Source organism: Anneissia japonica, unplaced genomic scaffold (assembly GCF_011630105.1).
Source record: "Anneissia japonica isolate Jap-2015-1 unplaced genomic scaffold, ASM1163010v1 scaffold287598_len761594_cov195, whole genome shotgun sequence".
In the NCBI taxonomy this organism is placed as follows: Eukaryota; Metazoa; Echinodermata; class Crinoidea; order Comatulida; family Comatulidae; genus Anneissia; species Anneissia japonica.
Window position 1 is genome coordinate 469,067 of NW_022705477.1, and position 21,039 is coordinate 490,105.

Genomic DNA, 21,039 nt, shown 5'->3' on the forward strand with positions numbered 1-21,039 from the left:
CCCAAAAACAAAAAAAATGAGACAGCGAAATCAAGAATAAGCCTAAGCTAATTGTTAAAATACAAGGACTTATGTAATAACTTGAAGACCTGGGCATGCTTCAAACGCGTTTTGTTTGCGTCACTTTAACGCGTTTTAGACAAAGCCAGCTTTTGTACTCAGATTGTCAACGTATTTCGTATTTTGCATGGAGAGAGGAAAAACATCAGGATTGGAGCTTCCGGAAAAAGGTCGCAAAATCTATGCTGGCTCTGCTACCGAATGCGTCGAATTTGTCTTGGAAAAGATGTTATACTCCGGTGTTATTACTGTTTCTTAAGGTATACCAATATATTATTATGTTAGACATTGATGTAGGCCTAGTGGTAGGCCTAGTTTACATTTAATAATTAGTAAACATCATTTACTATTAAGCTTAGGCCCAAGAATAAGGACTTGTTTAGTTTTTTAGTCCGGGTCCGAATCAGACAGGTGCGGCTCGCCTCGGGATTACATGCATAGCTTTTGCGTAAATACATAGCCTAGGTCTGGCCTAGTAGTCCATTCAGTCCATTAAAAGGAATACAATTTGCATTGAATTTATGCTAAACGGCGTGGCCTAGAGATAGCCTAGGGGGGCTAGGCTAGGCCACTTGGTTGCGAGTAGAGAACAGACGTCAACCGTGTTATGATTGGTCAAACGACAGTGACAGGTCGAAGGGCAACACATGTGCTGCTTGTTTTGTTTTGATATGGAAACCAAGCACAAACTCAGTTCGAACAATAGAGCTATTATATCTCTATGGTTCGAATGCAACAAGATTAAAAAGGCATAACATGTTTATGAACTTTACTTCATCCTCTCTCGGCTCGAATCAATTGGCGTTTCCCATCTGTCTTGGCGGTATAATAGTTAATTATCATGTCAACAGTAGTTCTAGACTTACCGCGTATTTAATTAATAACAATATAAATTACAACTTTATCGTTATTTTATTTTAACAATTATAAGAAGAATAAGACAACATCCGGGCTGCCAAGAGGGGAAACTGTAACAGTAAACTGCGCGGAAGACACAACAAATTTTTTTAGAGGCCCTGTCAATTTGGAGGGGTTCATAGGGGACATTTTTGAGATCACATGATATTGTAATTATTATTTTTGAAAGAAATATTGAAAAAAAATGCTACCTTCAATTTCCATGGGCCCCCCTGGGACCTTTCCCCTGCCCGCTCTCGGTGGCCCTTGACCTTTTCCCCTGCCCAACTCTCGGTGGCCCTCTGGACTGAGAGGAAAAACAGTCTTTCCATGACGTAGTGACGGGTTGGTGAGTGCGTGTAGTCCAACAGCAATATATATTTCACAAACCTGTATAGAGGCCGGGTATCACTGTTAAATAAATCAAAGGAGTCCTAAACGTGTTATGATAGGGTTGCAGAGAAAATCTTCCGACTTTGTGATTAGAACAATATTTGCAGGCAAAATAATAATTATGATGTTAATAATATTAATTGAGAATATATAGCGCAAATTATAAACAATGTTAAAATCAAATGCGCTTTAGACTGGAAGTTACGATGTTTCCTTCAAAAATAATAATATTTTAATTAATTTTATAAATTAATTTTTAAAAGATTGCTTTTGTTTGTATAGTACGATAGGCCTAGATTATTTATCATTTTAAATTTTTTTATTTATCATTTTTATCACCAAGTCGAAGATGTTTCTCTATCTGCAACCCCATCATAAAACGTTTAGGCCTAGGTACTCTACCAACCACGTCATGGAAAGACTATTTTTCCTCTCCTGTGTATTTTTTTTACTTGTTAAAAAATATACGAATAAAGAGTAGTAATTCATTTATTTATTGTTAAATCGTGATAAGTTTAAGAACTACTGTTGACACGATAAGTTCATTACAGTAAAACAAACAAGTTATGTTTTTTTATGCCATGACAAGGTTTGTCTCTTGTCCTTTTGTAGGACCTATTATTGTCTGTAATGTTTAATTGGTGAAATAAATTAAATGAATGATTGTTGCTTTCGAACAGTTTCTGTGCTGTGGTTTCATATCAAAACCAGTCATATCAAAACCAGTCAAAACAAACAAGCAGTACAGCACAGCACAGCACATGTGTGGCCTTCCTTCGACCTTTCATTGTCACGTGTCTGTTTGGCCAATCAGAACACGGTTGATGTCTGTTCTCTACTCGCAAGTGGCTAGGCCGTATTTCTACTTCAATTTGCTAAAGGTACGGTATACATGGCATTACGTCACCATCACCCAATGAAGAGCCAGAATGTGCGTGACGTCATCTTTCAAGACTGGCATTGTAGATCACCCACGATGAGTAAATTAGAACATTAAAAATCACAATACTGTACTTACTACTGTCATCGATGAATAGGCGTATGGTTCCACTCAGTAAGAGTCATGTCATTTATCCATATATAGGCCTGTAGCCATTATCAAACAAGGACTGAATCTTGTACCAAACTCTTAGCATATGCCAGTAGGCCTTGCTTAAATTCTTCCTATAATATAGGCCTATTCGAAATTACCACGCTTTACAATCTGACTAACATATTCATACACTTTGAATGCACATGCATAACTGATACCTCCTTGATTTACCCAACTTTACGTAGACTTCGTCGCTGTTATCTACACCAATCATAAACATCGTTCATTCAGCCAGAATAATTCAGATCGAGAGAATGAGTTTCCACAATCATGATTATTAGTGCCAAATTTGTCATATATTTTGATGCAGGCCCATTTAAACAGTAAAGTGTTTTTAATCCTATAAGAATCCTCTTATTTTCAGTTTACAGTATATTCAGTTTTTTAGTGCATGTGTTGTCATATTAAATAGATTAGACCAAAGACTGAGTAGTATGTCAACTCTAAGCATAAGCAAGCTGGCCTGGGCCTATGTAGTGAGGATTCATGCCTTCCTTGATATGGCTATATAGTATGACATGACTCTTATTATTGAATGGAACCTTTATGCTGCGCCTATTTATCGATGACAGTATTGTAAGCCCAGACTGTAAAATAAGGCCAGTACACAGGGAATATATCCTCTGGCGCAAAAATTAGGCCTGGAAGCCCGAAAGTCCAATTTCCGTGCAGATTTTTACGACATGAACTTACATGTAATAATGTATTATGAAGTAGTTACGATTCTGCACACCTTTTTTCATAAATTTTTTGTAGAAATATAAGGTGTTATCTGCACAATCAAAAAAATACTTTACAGTATGGCCGTACGCTATCTTGGTAATAATATAGTCAAAAATTTAGGGACACTCACCATTACTGAGATACAGTACTATAGCGGATCATATTCCTAGCCACAATAATTAGATACTATAGTTTAAAAAGTTATCCGAGATCAAATTTTCTGATCTGGGACTGACCTAAATCTAGAACAGGGCTAGGCTTGGCAGCTTTATAGGCAAGCATATCATTATCTGCTGTTCTCTCATGTATACTGTTCTTTATTATTGTTTTTACTTTTCTTGCTATCACATATAGAACTATTGAAAGGTAGGCCTAGCAGCAGACAGAAGCATCAATTCTGTCAGAGGAGACCGATACAGTAAATATGAGTGTGAAAGCATTTGAACTTGTCCCAGCAATAGAGAGGTTGCAATTGTTAGGTGACAAAGCCAAGACTTCGGTATGAATATTATTTTTGTATGCTCTGCCCGTGCTATCAGGGTTTATGTAACACATACTGTCATTTTCCCATATATGAGGGTATGATGATGTCATACCACATCCATATAGCATAATGATATGTCATACATGGCAATTCACAGGTGATTATCACATGAAACTTGATAGTATGGACTGATAATTACTTGGATTTATATTAGAAAGCTTTCATTAACTCGTTTGAGAACCAATCCTCTGAGAAAAATGCATATTTATGTGTATGACTTTTCCAGCTTGGGCCTAGTTTTATTTTTCTCGTACTCACAACCCAAGATTCAGCCGCTGGATCCCATGTTATATGAATATCCCCACAGTCCAATAATTTTTCAATAGTGGACGCTTTTGGCTTGATTTTTTTTGGGTTTATGTGCAAAAAAAAAATCCTCATTTCGTCACCATGAAGACATCGCACACTGCGATGAATATTCAATTGTAATTGAAAATTACTTTCGTAAAACAAACTTAATTAGTTACTTCAAATTCAATATTAAGTATGAACAATTAAGGAAGTCATTGAATCACTGGACACAAAACAAAGTGAACGTTTAATAGAAATATTCTAGACCTATTTTATAGACTCAAGGAACGAAATTAAATGTAGGCCTATGGCCAGGCAGGAGGCCGCCGAGGCCTCCTACTGCTACTAGCTAGGCTGTAGCTTAGCGTAATTATTAAATCATCGCACGATTTTTACCTGTCTGCACTGACCAAAAAGTTCAGTGACTGTATTCTCTTGCGAATGCTGAAATGTTTATTTCTTTGATGAATGTCTATCAAAATATAGCATTAGAAACAAGTTCTAATATAATAAAAATTTCAATAGTTCTTCAACGTAGCTGTACTATGTATCCGTACTGTACTGCTGATGTGTAGTTAACGTGTACTGCAAGAGCACAAATCAGCATACGCACAGCTAAATGTAAATAAGCACACAGACTGATCATATCACTATAGCAACCGATGACTGCTACAAGAACAGTTGGTTATCAAAAACTAACATTAAACGACGCCGATTGACTTGTAAAGCAATCAGTAGAGCATGCATCGAACACTAATGGAAAATTATTATACTTAGGTTAGATGTAATGCATTCAAACATTTTCTTAGGGCCGTGCAGGCCCTCAGGAAATTTTTTGTAGCATTAAATCTAACCTTCGTATAATAATTTTCCTATAGTGTACTATGCGGAGCTCTGCTAATTGCTTAATATTAAACCATCTCTGATTCAAACTATCTCTAACATATACTCATAGAATCCTTAACACTTTTCATATCTCATATAATTCATAATTGTGTAGTAGCAGTAGCAGTAGTTTCACCTTGGATACCTGTCTACATCTAACCATTACATCTAACCTAAGTATAATAATGTGTTTTTTGTGTTTAAATTGTTGCAATGATTTACTATTTGTAGAGGAAGCCTATTGCCCAGTTGAAGGCTGGAACTGTACAATACTGTAGAAATCTTCATTTTTGTGTTTAAATTGTTGCAATGATTTACTATTTGTAGAGGAAGCCTATTGCCCAGTTGAAGGCGGCCTCAGCATTGACCAGGATCTTGGTGCTTTGTGATAATGTACTTACTCTACTTAATATGTTCAATCTGGAACCAATACTCTCTGGAGCCAAGATTAAAGGGGTATGTAATATGCTTTAATGTAATTATCATCACTGGTATCATCATTACAGTACAGTATTTACTTTTGATACCTTTGTTACTGTTAATGTACATCATAGGTTAATATCTGATGAAGCACTATAGGCCTGTATTATCAGCCTTGTAATCATCATCATAATCGTTATCATGGTCGTTATTATCAACATCATGATTATCATTATTTAAGTTAAGCTATATTATTACTATCATCATTTATCACCATCATCATCATTTTTATCATCATTATAACCATCATCATTAGAATTTATCATGATTAATTTTCACCATCATCATTGTTATCATCATCGTTCATTGTCATCACCATTATCATCATCAATCATCATCATCTCCAATCATCATCATCATCATCATCATCATCATTGTAATTACTATTATTATTAGCATTATTAATAATTTGAACTGTCATTAATATCGTATTGCAATCAAATGCTGTATATTATAACACATTTAATGTTCTTATACAGGTGACATCATTTACTGTTAATGAGAACCCAACAAGTAGTAATCCTTTTGCAATTGAGGTTTGTGTAGCAACACGTAAGAAATGCATCCAGCTGTACAGCATCACGGAAGATAAGATGAACTTAATGAAAGAAGTAACAATACCTGATACACCAGTTATAATGGTAAGAACTTACCTAAGCATTTATGAGTAAAATAATATACTTAGCTTGGAGGTCACTGATTATATAACATTAAAATCAAAGTGCATAAAAGTCATTGTATTAATGCTGAAAGCTACTAAAATAATTTCAAGCTAAGCATGTTCGTACATTAGCTTCTACATTATATCAAATTTTTAAACCTTATATAATAATATTGTTAATAATAATAATTATTAATAATAATAATAATAATTATAATTATTGTTAATAATATTGTTAATAATATCTTTTATTATAGAGTATGGATCGCTACTGTGTCTGTGTTGCCATGGCAACAGAGTACTGCCTTGTCGACAGTAACACTTTGCAGGTTACTGACCTCTTTCCATATGAACACGAGACTTCAGCTCCAGTTGTGAAAAGAGTAGGCAAGGTAAAACCTACAGTGATTAATCTAAAAAAATGAGATGGTACATTTTAATTGTGGTGTTCTCCTGCTTTTAAAATTATGTTGTTTATAGTTATGATAACTGAAGCTACAGAATCTCTTTTTTCTTCTTTTTTTTATAACCCACATTATTAATATTTAATCCTGTTTAGTACATATGTGTTGGTATTTATAGATCCACAGTAAAGAATGTAAAGGAATCAATTTATAAGTGGAGGGCAAAATAAAAGTGTATCGATAAATCCATTTTTTTTTTTATTTTGTAGGAGGAGTTTCTACTATCTGGGCCAGGTGCTTTGGGAATGTTTGTAACATCAGCTGGGATGTCACAGCGCCCTCCTTTGAAGTGGTCTGAATCTGTGTGTGGTGTTTGCTACGCATTTCCATATATCGTTGCTTTAGACGATGAGTTTTTAACAGTACATAGGTAAGCACAGATATCTTTTTCTCTTTTTTTTCTTGTTTTTCCTCATTTTCATTCATTCATTTATTCTTTATTTACCCAAACAAGTGTACAATACAATTTACATAGTATAAACAGTAGAAATAACAAACAAATTGTAAAATAACCTAAGATGGCTAGGAATGATTATAGTGACGGACACTTTAGCTTGAAGTCCCATACCTGTCTCTTATACACATCTAGATGTGTATAAGAGACAGGGCTGGATCTCAATAGAGATACAAAAATGATAAGCAACAGCTAAAAAGTAAACGTAAGTAAACAGCCAGAAATAGAACCAGAGCTTTCGAACAACACTAGTCCTTCCTCAGTGGTATATATATATACATGTTTTAAACTTGCGCTTCAAACCATAATTATTCATTGGCAGAGGCCGATTCAAGAGTGCTCAATCAGCCCTGGCTGCCTTTTAATTGTTGATAATAAAATTAAAGTGGGGAAAAAACTTTCAAATTAAACTCTGAGAGTCTATTTCTTCAATCCTTTCCTGGAGATAACCTTTGAATGTGGTTGACAATATTTATTGTTTTCCTTCTCTCTCAGTGTCCTAGACCAACAGCAAAAACAGACTATTCCATTTTCTGGTGGGAAAATTCTAGGGGATTACGATGGCAAAATATATATAGCATCCAGTAAAGAAGTATATTCATTGGTGCCATTACCAGTTGAAAAGCAGGTAACAGTCAGTTGTTTTTGGTATTTTAATTGTGGTGATGATAGGCGTTCCAATCCTCCACAGAAGTCTCCTGGAAATTAGGACGGCCTCTCGTACTCCTGCAAGCATGCAAGAATCTCCCGGAAGATTACCCATCTCCTGCAAATTCATAATATTTGCATGTTTTTACTACTTTATTATAAATTGTCTCATGGAAGTCAGTGCCGATGGTTGTCACCATGCACAGCAAAATAAATTTAAATATGTTTAAGGAAGCTCATTTAACCAGATCTAACAGAAGAGATTTCTTCCAAATTGGATCCCTGTGAGGAAGACGATTGACAAAGTGGTAATACTGATGATGATAGTATATTAATTATTGTGTTTGGAAGTTTGCATAACCAAAAAAAACTACAACCCAAGTGTACATTTTCCTAAACTGTTGAAGCAAAAATCATGAAGTTATACTATATTTGTCCTATTAAACTTTTTAAAATGTCAACATCTACATTATCCATTATATGGTTCTTGTTGAAAATCAACTAGGAATTTAGAATAAGGCCCCTGGGGATTATCAACCAGGAATTGTGGAATAGGCCCCTCAGGATTTGCAGCTGTTGTAGTGCAGTGCCAACCATGATCAGTACACCAGGAGACAATCCCATACATATTTTTAATAGTATAGTAAATTATTTTTCATGTGCATGTCCTATTATATAGAAGTAAAGGTAGGAGAATAACTCACATCTCACAGGGTCATTGTACTTAATTGTGGCGTGGTCTGTGACTTCCTAGCCACAAAGAGGCACGTATAGTAGTTACATGTTAATATTATTTCACGACAAGGGCCGAAATGAACCGTAGCGTTGTGGTAACCCCCTACTCTTCAGAAAGATGCAGTGAGTTCCTTTATCTGCCAGGTGTTCATTTACCCAAGAAAAATTGGCTCTACCAACGGAACCCTGGACGAGGAGCAGCTCGAACCCGCATTAATGTTAAGGCTATTGTGGGTGCTGATGTGACTTCATTTTTTTTTAGATCTCAGCTCTGTTAGCAGATAAGAGGGTAGAAGAAGCACTAACACTGGCAAAGAATGCAAGAAAAACAGGATTAAGTAAAGAAATGTTTAGAAGGGTAAGCATTTTAACTTTTTAAATCAATAAAAAAAAATGCACATTGTTTTATATATATATATATATATATTTAATATTCAAGATTTTTATTGTTTTGAAAGCCATCGAGGGCTATTATCTACTCATAACAAATAGCAATACAAAATCAACACTAATACATTAGTAGTTACGAATGCCTAATTTAATTTTAATCTCAATGGGGGAAATAAACAAAGGGTCAATGGTTAGGTTGATTGCCATTTCAATTGCATGAGGAAAGAAATATGTCAAGAACCTCAGTGAGCGACCAGAAAATCAAAGAAATTAGGTATGGTGGGAGTTTCTAAGAGAGATGGAACAATTACGGTGTGGGGGAATTAAGGGGTGTAGGGGATGATTTGGGTTTTTTGCAATCTTAGAAAGTGAATATATGTTATATATAGTTTGTTTTGATAATACAAAATTTATCAGTCATACAGTAGGTTAGAAGGAAACCAGATGGAACTATTTATAGATATATTTGTAGTCTTATACAATCTTACAAAAAGTATGATGATAATGATGATGAGTATGATTTAGATGATTATTAAATAATAATGATCAACTTGATGGTGATTATGATTTAACATAGTGATTAAGAATATGATTATTATTAAGATCATGATGATATTAGACAGAATGAATAATAATTTTTTTTAAAACCAAACTTTTTCTCATTAAATTTTTAGATGTATGTTCGTATTCAACAACAAGCAGGGTTTATCAAGTTAGCTCAATATGAATTCGAAGAAGCATCACAGTTATTTAAGGATGGAGCACTTGATGTCAGGGAGGTAATAAACTCCAATTTTTTCTAGTCATTATAGCTAACTACACAGTCAAAATTAATATAAAAATATAGGCTATACCACATACATACATCCTAAGCATCTGATATGTTGAAAGCATTGCAGTAAGTTAAATATTTTTTCAATAGACCATCCACTAAGGCCGGCCTCTTGGATATCGTTACGTAGGTCCCACACAGCGACAGCATAAATGTACACAAACTTGTGAATTTTCTGGAAAACACATCTCTTGATAAGAAAGTATAATGCATGCTCCAAGTGTTGAAATACATGCCATCATTTTGGGATTTATTATTTTTCATTAATTATGTCATCAACTCTTTTGACAAGTGCATATTCCTGGCCAATAAGGTCCAATAAAGTGCAATACAAACAAATTAAGAAGATTGTTTATTCATAACTCAATCAACATGTACAGTGCTGATTTTAATAGATAGACTAACTCACTCTCGTAAATAATTGTATCATATTGTATATTCTGTTTTATTTATGTCCTTCGAATATTTTATATCCATTTGTTTACTAATTTTGCATCGGGAAGACAAATTTTACTTGTATTTTGTGTACTAAGTGACAATAAAATAATATTGTATCTTGGATGTTCTGATTGGTCAGTTTTTTAGTTTGATTGACACCCTAGAAATATCCATTGCATCACATCTCCTCAACTTTTTTTGTGGCATAATACAGTCTCAAGATCACCTTGTTTAAACCATATCCCTTAAAGCAGTTAACATTTGTATGATATAATGTATGGTTTCATAATCTATAAATTGAAAGTTCATTGCTTCATTTTCTTTTCTTTTTTTCAGTTAATAAGCTTGTTTCCAAACCTTCTCCCGGGCAGTACAAGCTTCAACCGCAGCCTTCCACCTCTCCATGACTTCGCTGATATTAAACAAATTGTTCGCAGCGATAAAGTTAAACTTGCCGAATGTAAAGTATTCCTTATCACCTTCCTGGAAAATGTTAGAGGAACACCTCTCACAATTGGTATGAAAGAGGTAAGCAATTTATTAATTTGCATGTCATTTTAAATCAATCTAATAAGTCAGAAGATAGATGGACACTTGATTAACCAAGGGATTACTTTCCACTTTAAATTTTAACACTACTTGCCAATAAGTAAGTTAATACAGTAGCTGTATTAGGTAAATGAAAATAAAACAAATTAAAACACAAATTTTAGCAAATGCCGTCATGTAAACATAGTAATGGTTTCCTGCTGCACTAAAGGTTAGTGTGAAAGTTAAAGAAATTCAAAGAAATGTATAGATTATATTCTTATATTGTTTTTTTTGTAGATAAATTATAATTAAAATAAATAATAAATTAATGACTTAATTTCTATCATAATTTATCCTTATAGGATGTTGATACTACACTAATGAAACTCTATGCAGAGTGTGACCTCATAAAGCTACAGAAGTTAGTGTCAACAGAAAATTCCTGCAAACTTGAAGATAGCTTTAGTATACTAGAAAAGAACAAATGCCACCATGCCCTTGCCACTCTCAGTCGTTACCATGGAGATAATGAAAGTGCTCTTCAGATATGGGTCAAGTAAGTGTTGTGAAGTCATATAGTAGTAAATCTTGCCAAGCCATAGGGCTCATAGGGCTGGGGCTTATTCCTAGTTTCTGTAGCGTGAAGCGGATGAGAGTGTAATACTGTATTCCCACTGGGTGGGATACTAGTCCACCCAGCTGGGTAGACTAAAGGTGTGTTCAGGCAAAAAGGGGAAAAACTTACATAGGGTTGTTACCGGTATTGTATTCGTGGGTGGTCTACCCGTTCGTGCAGAACTCGGCTTTCAAAAAAGAATCAATTAACCTCTGACGTAAGACCTTATGTATTATGCAAATGATGAGTTTCACCAAGTTTCCTTGGACCCTCGCGTCGCCCCACGCTTTAATTAAGAAACGGATATTGGCGTTAGTACACTGCATAATGTTGTCTCAAAATCAAGTAATGAAATACCGAAGAAGCTACAACGATAAGCTTCATAGAGCATAGGGCCTACGTTGAAAACTCCCAATAAATCGCAGGTGTGCATTTTGGGCGTATAAACCCAAAATAAACTTTCATTTGTTTGGAAATGGTAGTATAAAACAGAAATTTACTACTAAACGAATAAGCAGTGGTACCATGATCACGTATGCATGCAGCGGACGTATGGTAACAATCTAGATTCTAGGCTAACACTCCGTTGAAATAATTTATTTTATCAAGTTTTTCAGTTTTGTGTTTGGAATTAAATTGTAAAAGAAGCAGGGACAATGAAAATTTAAACAGACTTTACTTCTGGTGCATTTTGAAACAATTAAAGAGCAATCAAAAAGGGATTAAGTGATGAAGAATGCTCCCTGATGCTAAAGCATGCTGCTATTGCTCCTCCAAAATACTGCAATTTGCCACGTTGGATTATCAGCGGATATTAGCAGATGGTCCGCGTTTCACACCCATTCGGTCGAGAACTGGAAATGGCCATTTCCAGATTTATACTGTGTTAGACTCCACAAAAAACTCACCCTGAAACAGTGTAGATAAAGTGCCTTGCTCAAGGACACAGGCGAAATGCAGAGCGAAAGGATTGAAACCCCAACCTCAAGGTTTGGAAACCAAACCATTTCACTGTGCCAAATTACTTCCACGATCCATCACTTGTGATGTCACAGAGTTTTAAATATGTTAGGGAGTACTAACTATGGTTTGTTTAATTCTCCAAAATATGAGTACAGCCCCAAACTACTGTAGATGTTTGAAATGTTTGACTGTATCATCATTGACTTCAAATTTAAACCTTTTAAGTTCTAGATTTTCTTAGTACTGTATATACTAGATTCATACTCATCACATTTGTGCATCTTCTTTGTCATGTGAGCGATGATATGTTAGTTCTAAGACTACTACAGTGTTAATGTGACTTTGAATCCTTTCATTCAAAGATTCTAGTCTAATCATTTGTCATTGCATACTGTATGCGGTGAAACAATGGGCTTTAAATTTAAAGACTGCACAATACTGCCAGAATGGGGCATTTATAGCACTGTGATGTGTCCATGATGTTTAGCCCTGTTAGCACTTAAGTACCATTATATATTGTTAAAGTATATTGTTTGGTAAAACACAATTTCTATGGAGTACATTCAAATAGCTTTTCCCCATTATCTAAATTCTCTTACAATTCATTTTCTCTGTTTTTTATATTCAGGCTAGTCGATGGCCAGCTACAAGACAATAGCTTCCCTGGGTTTGACTTCGTGATTGACTTTATGTCAGTGTAAGTAGATTTTACAGTATTAAATAAATAATTATTTAAAAAACACAACAGTTCAACAGTTGTCTTCAAATAGTTTACGAAGATGGGATTGCGAAAATGGTATGCAAAATATACAAAGAAATGGCACTCTCAGACTGTAAAAAATGCTTTTTCAAAGCAGTGTACCTAAAACAAAATGGTTTCTTTCTACCCCAAAATAAAAGACAGCCCTGTGCCCCTGGCAGCACATTTGGATGTGCTGCCACTGTATTAATGTGTTCATATAATATGACTTTGTTTTTTAAATGCATGTGGGTGATTTTGATTTTCAGTGATTCATATGTGTTAATTTGTGAAAATTGTTTTATATATGTAGATTAAGTGACCATGAATTACTGTGGAGGCATGTTGATTGGGCGTTAACAAAAGACCAGGATAAGGCTGTCAAGGTAAATATCACCTACTCTGATGGGGTCCCAAGCCTTGGGCAGGTTGCAGGAGTCGCCCAAATATTGGAACAGCCTCCTACTCTCTTGCAAGAAGTGCCCATCTCCCAGAAACTGCCCCACCCCCACAAATTCATGATATTTGCATATTTTTGCTACTGTATTATCAGTTCTCGTTTTGAAGGGAGCTGACCAAATGTAATGCATGAAACAAAATTATAGGTGTTAAAAAAGCTTATTTAAACAGATCTGCCAGAGGTAGCTTCAACCAACCTATGTACCCCTGCTTTTGTTCTAATTTTCAAATTATAGAAAAAAAAAATTACTTATACATTATGAATTTAAACAAATTCAAATTGAATTTTACTGTTCTAAGTTCATTTATTCAGTACAGACAACAATATATCTTTAAATGTTTGTTGATTTATTCAAAATATTAATATTTATGCATCATTTGTATTAAAGGTTTTTACTGAAAGGCCAGCAACAGAGACATCAAGTGAACGTCTACGACCCGATGATGTCATAGCCTTTCTACATTCATACCCTAAGGCAGTAATAAGATATTTAGAATTTTTAGTCTTCACCAAAAATTTGGAGGTAGGACATTCTTTTGCTTTTGCTATTTTATTTTTATTTGAACCATATTTATGGGGATTACTATTCCAGCTAAGCCCAGGAAATCAGCTGATATACAAGGGCCTCTTAAATAAATTTCTATATTATTAATAATAATTTTGATTATAATAATAATTATTAATTATTTAATAATAATAATATTTAATTATATTATTATTAATTCCTATATTATTATTATTATTATTATTATTTTAAATTTAATAATTTTATGCTCTAAAGACCTGTCCAGACTATCAAAGTTTATTTGATAAAATCATGTGACATGCCTTCTTTTATTCCTTTGTCTTTAAATGTGTGTACAGTACTTAGGCTCCCAATTCATCAGCTCTGGCTGGATGGGCTACCCTCACAAAATATTGTTGAAATAAATTAAATAAATAATGCCTATAATATGGTCATGATGACATCACAACATCATTAAAATTTTGGCGAGTCTAGTGGCCGAGCGGTAAGGCAGGGGCACCGCTAACTACAGCCTTAACATCAGCGCTGGTCCCAGCCGCTCCTCCCCATGGTTCGGTTGGTAGAACCAAGTCTTCTCGGATAAGGACTTAAAATGGAGGTCCAGTGTATACATCTGGCTCGTGTGCACTTTAAAGAACCCATTGCATCTTTCGGAAGAGTAGGGGGTTACCCCGATGTTTATGGTTCATTTCAGCCCCTGTCGTTGTGGAATGATGTGAACATGTATCTACCAAGGAGCGCCTCTTTACGGCTGCTAGGTAGTCACGGACCACGCCCATACGCAATTTAGCACAATGACGCTGCAAGTTATGGGTTATTCTCCTACCTTGTACCTTTATGCCTCTATATGGGCTTACAACTGTTTTTTGTCAAATAAAATTGGATAGTTTGGATAGGGCTTTAAACCTGTTCAAATTTGACTTAATTTTTCATTAAACTAATCATGGTCAGTTTGACGAAAACAGCCTGGGAAACATTGCCAGGAAGTAGTTAGCAGGGCATATCATCTTAATGTAGGCTGATGATAAGTGCCAATTCAAACAATGCAATGCAAATCTTCCATGAGTGCATGCTTCTACCAAGCGTCACTGAACTTGCTACTACCATGCCTCAAAATCATACAGTTTGTCATTGTCAAAGTGTTTTTATATCGCACTGTCTGTATTCTACATAAATTAATGTTGCGTGATGGATTTTGGCACTATACAATTTCTTTCAACTGATTTATTGATTAATTTACTTCTTCTTGCTTATGACAAATATTTTTTGTTGTGCTGCCGTTAATTCATTTCATTCAAGGATTTTATTCAACATCATTAATTTACGTTGTAGCGAGTGGCTAAATTGAGTAAAATTTCACAAAGTTACAAGGATTTGACATCATTAGTAGAAACAAGGTGGACCACATAAAAGTTGTCATCTTCCACTTACTGATTGGTTGATTGATTGAAAAAGGGAGACTTACTTTTGAGAAATATACTGCAACAACCGTACAGTAAAACGTAAAAAAAATCTTCAACAATAGAATGATACAGATAAAGATTAATTAGTAACAGTGTCCATAAAAATGAATCGCCCTAGAAACTTAATGGAGGTTGTTAATTGGTGACCCTGAAATTGTTAGAATTATTAATCAAAATCTGACTGAAATAGTTCATTTCAAGTTTAATAATAATGCTGGTGTTTAAGCATTAAAAATGTTGTTGTTATAAATATTTGGTTAATATGTAACATGTATATCAATATCAAATATGAAATGTTTCTTTGTAAAGTTGAACAATACATTATATAAAAGAGAAAACAAAATAACATTCACTGAAATTAAAAAAAACATAAATAAAAACGCATTCAGAGCATGGTGATAAAAAGTGTAGTTGTGTTAATCTGCTATAGAACAAAATTTCAGTATTTTAAAGATTAACTTAAAAACTCTAGCTTTTCTCCACATAGTGGACTTCATCAGGAGACTATACAAACAGAGCAGACATTAAAGTCCAGATACATGGTTTCAAATTAACTAAGTCAGTGATGTCGTAAATGATTGAGACTATGTCAGGGAAAAACAGACAATTAAATATTAAACTTTTCTCCTTTAAAGAAAGAAATAAAAATAACATTTTATTGGTGAATAACAAATGTAAGGTAAAAAATAATAGATGGTTGTTAGGTTGTTTTTCAATGTTGCAATGTATAGTACAGTAAACAGCTCAGCATTATGATAAGTGCTTTATAATTGATAAGTAGTGGGGAAGAAATCCTACTTTGTGTTTAGTTGCATGCATCAATTTGTAAACACAATATCTGTAAAAGTGTGTTAAAAACAGCTAGCTTTAACACACAAAATCTGTGTATAATTGTTAAATAAAGGTTTTGGTTTTTTTTTTTAAAACTTCATTATTGGTGTCAACATAAACTAACATGTATTTTTTAGTGCAATGGTATTGCATGTATATAAAAGTTGACCAAGTGTCATAAGCTTCTGACATTCTGCTCACTAAATGTCTATAGCCCCGTCTTTGGTAATAGGTCTTCTCTTTTTGTGCCATCATGTATATAGTATTAATGTTGCTTTACATTCATCTTTTTCCCCTCTTGATAAATCACCATAAACCATGCTTTTCCATTCCTCTTTTTTATTTGTTAATTATTGAAAAACTACAATGTTACTTAGCTCTATGTTGTAATCAGTGCAAACCATTAGAAGAAAAAAAACCATTTTGGTTAATTGTCTTTAAAATAAAATAAAAAAAATAAGTAATACTAAAAGTAATACTAATAAATGTAACGTGAAGTGTATGCCAATGTACATGGTGTAGAAACCAATAAGGAAATTTTGATTTGGCCCTGTAGATCTGTGGCTGCCATAAAAAATCTACCATTTACATTAGGAGAAAATTGTCTACTCTATTAGTGTAATATGTTATTTTTTGTGTATGAACATGCCCCATCTAAAAATTAGGTTTTCTATAGCGAAATGTTTTAACCAAGGATACAAGAAGCAGGCATTAATAGGTCTTAAACTTGGTCCCTCTTTGTACCAATCCATCTGCGGTCTTCGTCTTCATGATGATGTTTCATTGGTAGTGGTAATAAAAAATGTCTGGTTGTTGTCAGTGCTGTAATGATTGGCATCGGTATTGTTCAATCAAGTGATATCCAGTAATGCAATACTTCTGGAGATCCTCTCAATTGGACTGTACCCATCCAATACACCAGGATGGAGTTCCTTGAAGTACACCAAATGCTGTAAGATGACTATGATCACAAGTTCGATGAAGAGTGCCAAGTGCTACCAGCATCTTTAGCCTCAGTAGCCTTAGATTTATCATGAGAAGGTGTGAGAGCTTAGCAAGAGGATGTCCAGCTTTAAGTACAGCAGGATATGTAATGTAACTGCATGTCCTCAATTCTGGACTTCACCTCACTAGCAGACCCATGAAACATGAGTTTTATACCTCCTTTCATTAGTAGCCTAAGACTTCCCTTTCTGTGGTGCCCCATTGAACCTTGAATTCCGGACTTCCTTCACACTAGCTACATTATACCATCCAAGCAGCCTTATGAACATTTAATTTTGGACCTCCGCTCACTAGATGCCTCACCCTCCCCCATTCCTATCAGCCCCATGAAACTTTAAATTTTAGACTTATCCTCACTAATTCCCTCTTCCTAGCAAACCTACCGAATCTTTACATCTGGACTTCTCCCTCACCCCCTTCCTAGCTCTTCTGTGACACACTCAATTCTGGATTTCTCTTCGCTGCCACCATCAGGAAACGTTGTTAGTGCTATCACGACATTGACCAATAAGGAAGCCAAGAAAATCATGCGAGTATCTCCTTGCCCTCCATATTGGACATTGTCTTAGATGCTAGTCTCCCTTCGACACCTTCAGGTTGCATAGTGTACCAACATCTCAAGATCATATTGTAGTAGGCTAGTAGAATTCAAAATCATGTTCCACTCACTGTTGTGTTTAGCTAGTAATACTTTTAAAATCATGTCCTTGTTGCTTAGTTGTTTGCTCCATTTCTGCGAAAGTTTCCCACCATATTGGCCTTGCCATGTGGGAAAAGTGCAATGCAGGAAATGTTTCTGGATCCATTGTCCTACAAACAATGATGATGTTTTTTGCCATCATTTTCAAATATTTCCTTAAATATAAAAAAATGTTATAAACATAGCATTTCAATACATGTCTACTAATTAAAGACCCTTCCAATTAAAAACCACCTCAAATTAAAGACAACATTTCTGAGGTCCCAAATTAACAAATATCTTTTATCTTCATTGTTCTAATTAGAGACCGAAAGCTGCTAAAGACCACAGAAACAATGGTCCCAAAGTGGTCTTTAATTGGAGGGAAACCTGTATTTGATTTGTAATAATTTCTATAGGGGAATGCACTATTTAAACAATGTGAAATATTTATAATAATAAAATATGTTTTAATATTCTGTTTAAGTTGTATTGTTTGTTGTATATAGTGTTTATATACAATGATCTGCATTTCTTGTTTAACAATGCTTACTGTATTTATTAAACTTTACAACCCTTATATACTAAGTCACCTTAAAAATGATGCATTCATGAACTCCTGAGGCATCCACAAATTTTAACTGCATATGAAATATTTATCCACTTGTTGATTTATTGCTCCAACCTAGAATAAGGATTTTATAATGTCAAAGAACACATGAATCCATTAGAATAAAACACTATGAAATTTACAGAAGTATGTCCATCATTATAAATAAAAGCAAAGAAAGATTTTCGAAAACTAGTTTCTGTACAAAAAGTTTACTTACATTGTTCCTGGAGCAGGCTCTGATTTTGAAATCAATTACAGAAATGAGATTTGCTCTCTCCCTTTTTATGGTAAATGCAGAGTTGTGTAGTTAATGATCAACCATTGCTGTTTCAATTTTTATGGTTAGTGGCCAGAGGCAACACAGCAGCTAGCTACCCTCATCTGCCATCAGTCGACGCACCAAGTGGTGCTGAAGAGTGCCTGCTTAATTTACAAATAAACCAACTTCATTTTCTATGCACACACTTGTACACAGTAATTGATATGACGTCTGCACTATTAATCATCACAGGGTCATATGAAAACTTCTTTTACAGTATGCTTTTTCTTATTCATATAATATAATACTTTTTCTTATTGATATAAGAACATATACATTAGAATTATCATCACTATTTGTGACATCTCACCACGAAATGAGACGCATCGTTGGTGAAATCATATTGAGATATTCACCAAAATAGGTCAAAGGCAACATTTTTACAAAATTTTTATTTTAATGTTTTTGATTGATACTCATATTTTATGATTGTGTACTTTTTAAGTGAATTTTCTTACTAAAACATTGTTCTCTGCACATATTCTGTAACAAAGACCAAATTAAAGCTTATAATGTGGTCTACCAAAATGTAATATTAACTCATTTTTTGATTTTCTAACGATGAGACTCATTTTGTAGTGAGACCTCACATTTGATGCTGTTAATCATGGTAATAATAATGGATAATAATGATAAGGTTGCATGATGAAGATATTGATAAGAGAAACACTTTCCAATGCCGGTGACAAGTCAGTATTTTTTTTGCTTTAATATGCGCTATAGAAATCTTTTTACAAATTACTTTGCTCTTGTTTAAACTGATTGAATCTGATTGACATCTTTTTTCTCAAAATTCACTCTACAAATTTTTTTGTTGGTAAGATAAGATAGTCTGACCCCATTTTCACTCAAGCGCCTGTAAGTTCAGGAGAACTGAGAACAGAGTGGTGAAAATGGTTCCTCTGCATTTATTTTGCATTTTTGGTTACTATTGGGATATTTTATGGTTTCATTCCATTTCTCGTGTTCATTTGGTGTAAAGAGCTTAGAAGCTTGTTTTGTATTAAGCGCTCTATATATATTATATTAATTATGATTAGATGAATATAAAAATGTTTTTTTACATCTTTTTATGGCCAAACTTACTCTCAGATCATGCTTTTGTATTTAAAAAAGATCATGTTTGTTAATTATCATCCATTTAAACATTGCTGATGTTTACCTTACATTACAAACTTAAAATGTAAAACTGTTTCATGATGTAAGACAGTTTACAGTAAACGCCAATTTAATTTATTACTCTATATTTTACATACTATCCTATAGAATCCAAGGTTGATTGTCTACAGAATTAAATACTTTCCATTTGTGTTCCAATTTTGTGTCTAGGTATTGAATAATGATCAATATTTCAAGTTTTTCTTGCCCTGTTGCTACAGTTTTAGTAGCATTAGTTTTAGGCTGGTACTTTTGACTTAATAAATCACTACAAGGAGTATGTTGTTGTAGTGCCACAGGTTATGAAAGTCAACCCAGGCGGAGGTTCTATGTTTTCCTCATTAAGCTTGTGCACTTTTAATTATGTTGTTATACAGTAGATTCTTGGGTCATGGAGGTGTATAAATACATTAGCACTTAAATCTTTCACCTTCTTGCTCAGACAAAAGACCTGCTCTGGTATTGGATGTTTCGTTTTTATTACATTTGATCAATGTTTAGTCAACCAGTGAAACAAAACACAGCAATTTACTTGGAACATGACGTTCCATTACTTAAGTAGCAGCTATTCCAGTTGTAGGTATTCACTGCTATGAATGTGCTACTTTTACTTTTTAACAGCTACTAAGCCTCTCGAGGGTATAGATAACTGTAGGTTTGAACACTAATAATACACTAATTACTACCCACAATATTGTGGAATATAGTACTCTTCCTAGGAGCTTGGTATATTACATAGATGTTTGGTCCTTGGTGTAACATTCTAAAGTGGCTATTGGCATTGGTAGGCCTGCCTTATTAAAAAACCGACATATTATATATCCTCAATTTACTCATGATATGATGACCTTGCCAGGTTGACCTCATTAAGTGCTCTCATTATTTTGCATATAGACATTTAAAAGGGGACATGCTTTTAAGCACCTTTTGGTGAAGAGGATACTGAACAGTATACAACACGAATATTTAGCCCTATCCATTCATAGTAATTGCATTGAGACAATATACTGTACTTTAGGGTTGATATTGGAACACCCTTGGATGATTATATGTGTACCACAGAATAATACTTTAGTCTTGGGGGTAACATAGTACCGATGTACCCCAGGGATAACATATTATACTCAGGGGATTTTCAGGCATAGCAC

The 21,039-nt window shown here is 34.3% G+C and overlaps 2 protein-coding genes across 2 annotated transcripts in view; both read left to right on the top strand.

Annotated features, from left to right (window-relative positions):
• The first annotated feature begins 189 nt into the window (after positions 1–189).
• On the top strand, positions 190–17,691 carry LOC117105572 (transforming growth factor-beta receptor-associated protein 1-like). The gene is made up of 15 exons (XM_033246751.1): positions 190–320; positions 3,521–3,665; positions 5,214–5,342; positions 5,846–6,007; positions 6,285–6,419; positions 6,701–6,861; positions 7,441–7,573; positions 8,591–8,686; positions 9,393–9,497; positions 10,325–10,516; positions 10,882–11,075; positions 12,727–12,795; positions 13,151–13,223; positions 13,686–13,820; positions 17,497–17,691. Exons 2-15 carry the CDS (start codon positions 3,591–3,593, stop codon positions 17,689–17,691), a joined length of 1,854 nt encoding a protein of 617 aa, XP_033102642.1. The 5' UTR covers positions 190–320; positions 3,521–3,590.
• A 2,739-nt stretch (positions 17,692–20,430) lies between these two features.
• LOC117105573 (transforming growth factor-beta receptor-associated protein 1-like) overlaps positions 20,431–21,039 on the top strand; it is a 7,559-nt gene continuing 6,950 nt past the window's right edge. The window contains exon 1 of the mRNA XM_033246752.1: positions 20,431–20,467. Within this exon, the coding sequence (XP_033102643.1) occupies positions 20,431–20,467 (37 nt within the window). The remainder of the gene's footprint in view (positions 20,468–21,039) is intronic.

Excerpts from the sequence above, each read along its gene's own strand:
- LOC117105572 (XM_033246751.1), top strand. The coding sequence starts at position 3,591 with ATGAGTGTGAAAGCATTTGAACTTGTCCCAGCAATAGAGAGGTTGCAA. Across the intron at positions 3,666-5,213 it reads GTGACAAAGCCAAGACTTCG|AGGAAGCCTATTGCCCAGTT; the intron begins GTATGAATATTA and ends TACTATTTGTAG. Across the intron at positions 10,517-10,881 it reads TCACAATTGGTATGAAAGAG|GATGTTGATACTACACTAAT; the intron begins GTAAGCAATTTA and ends TTATCCTTATAG.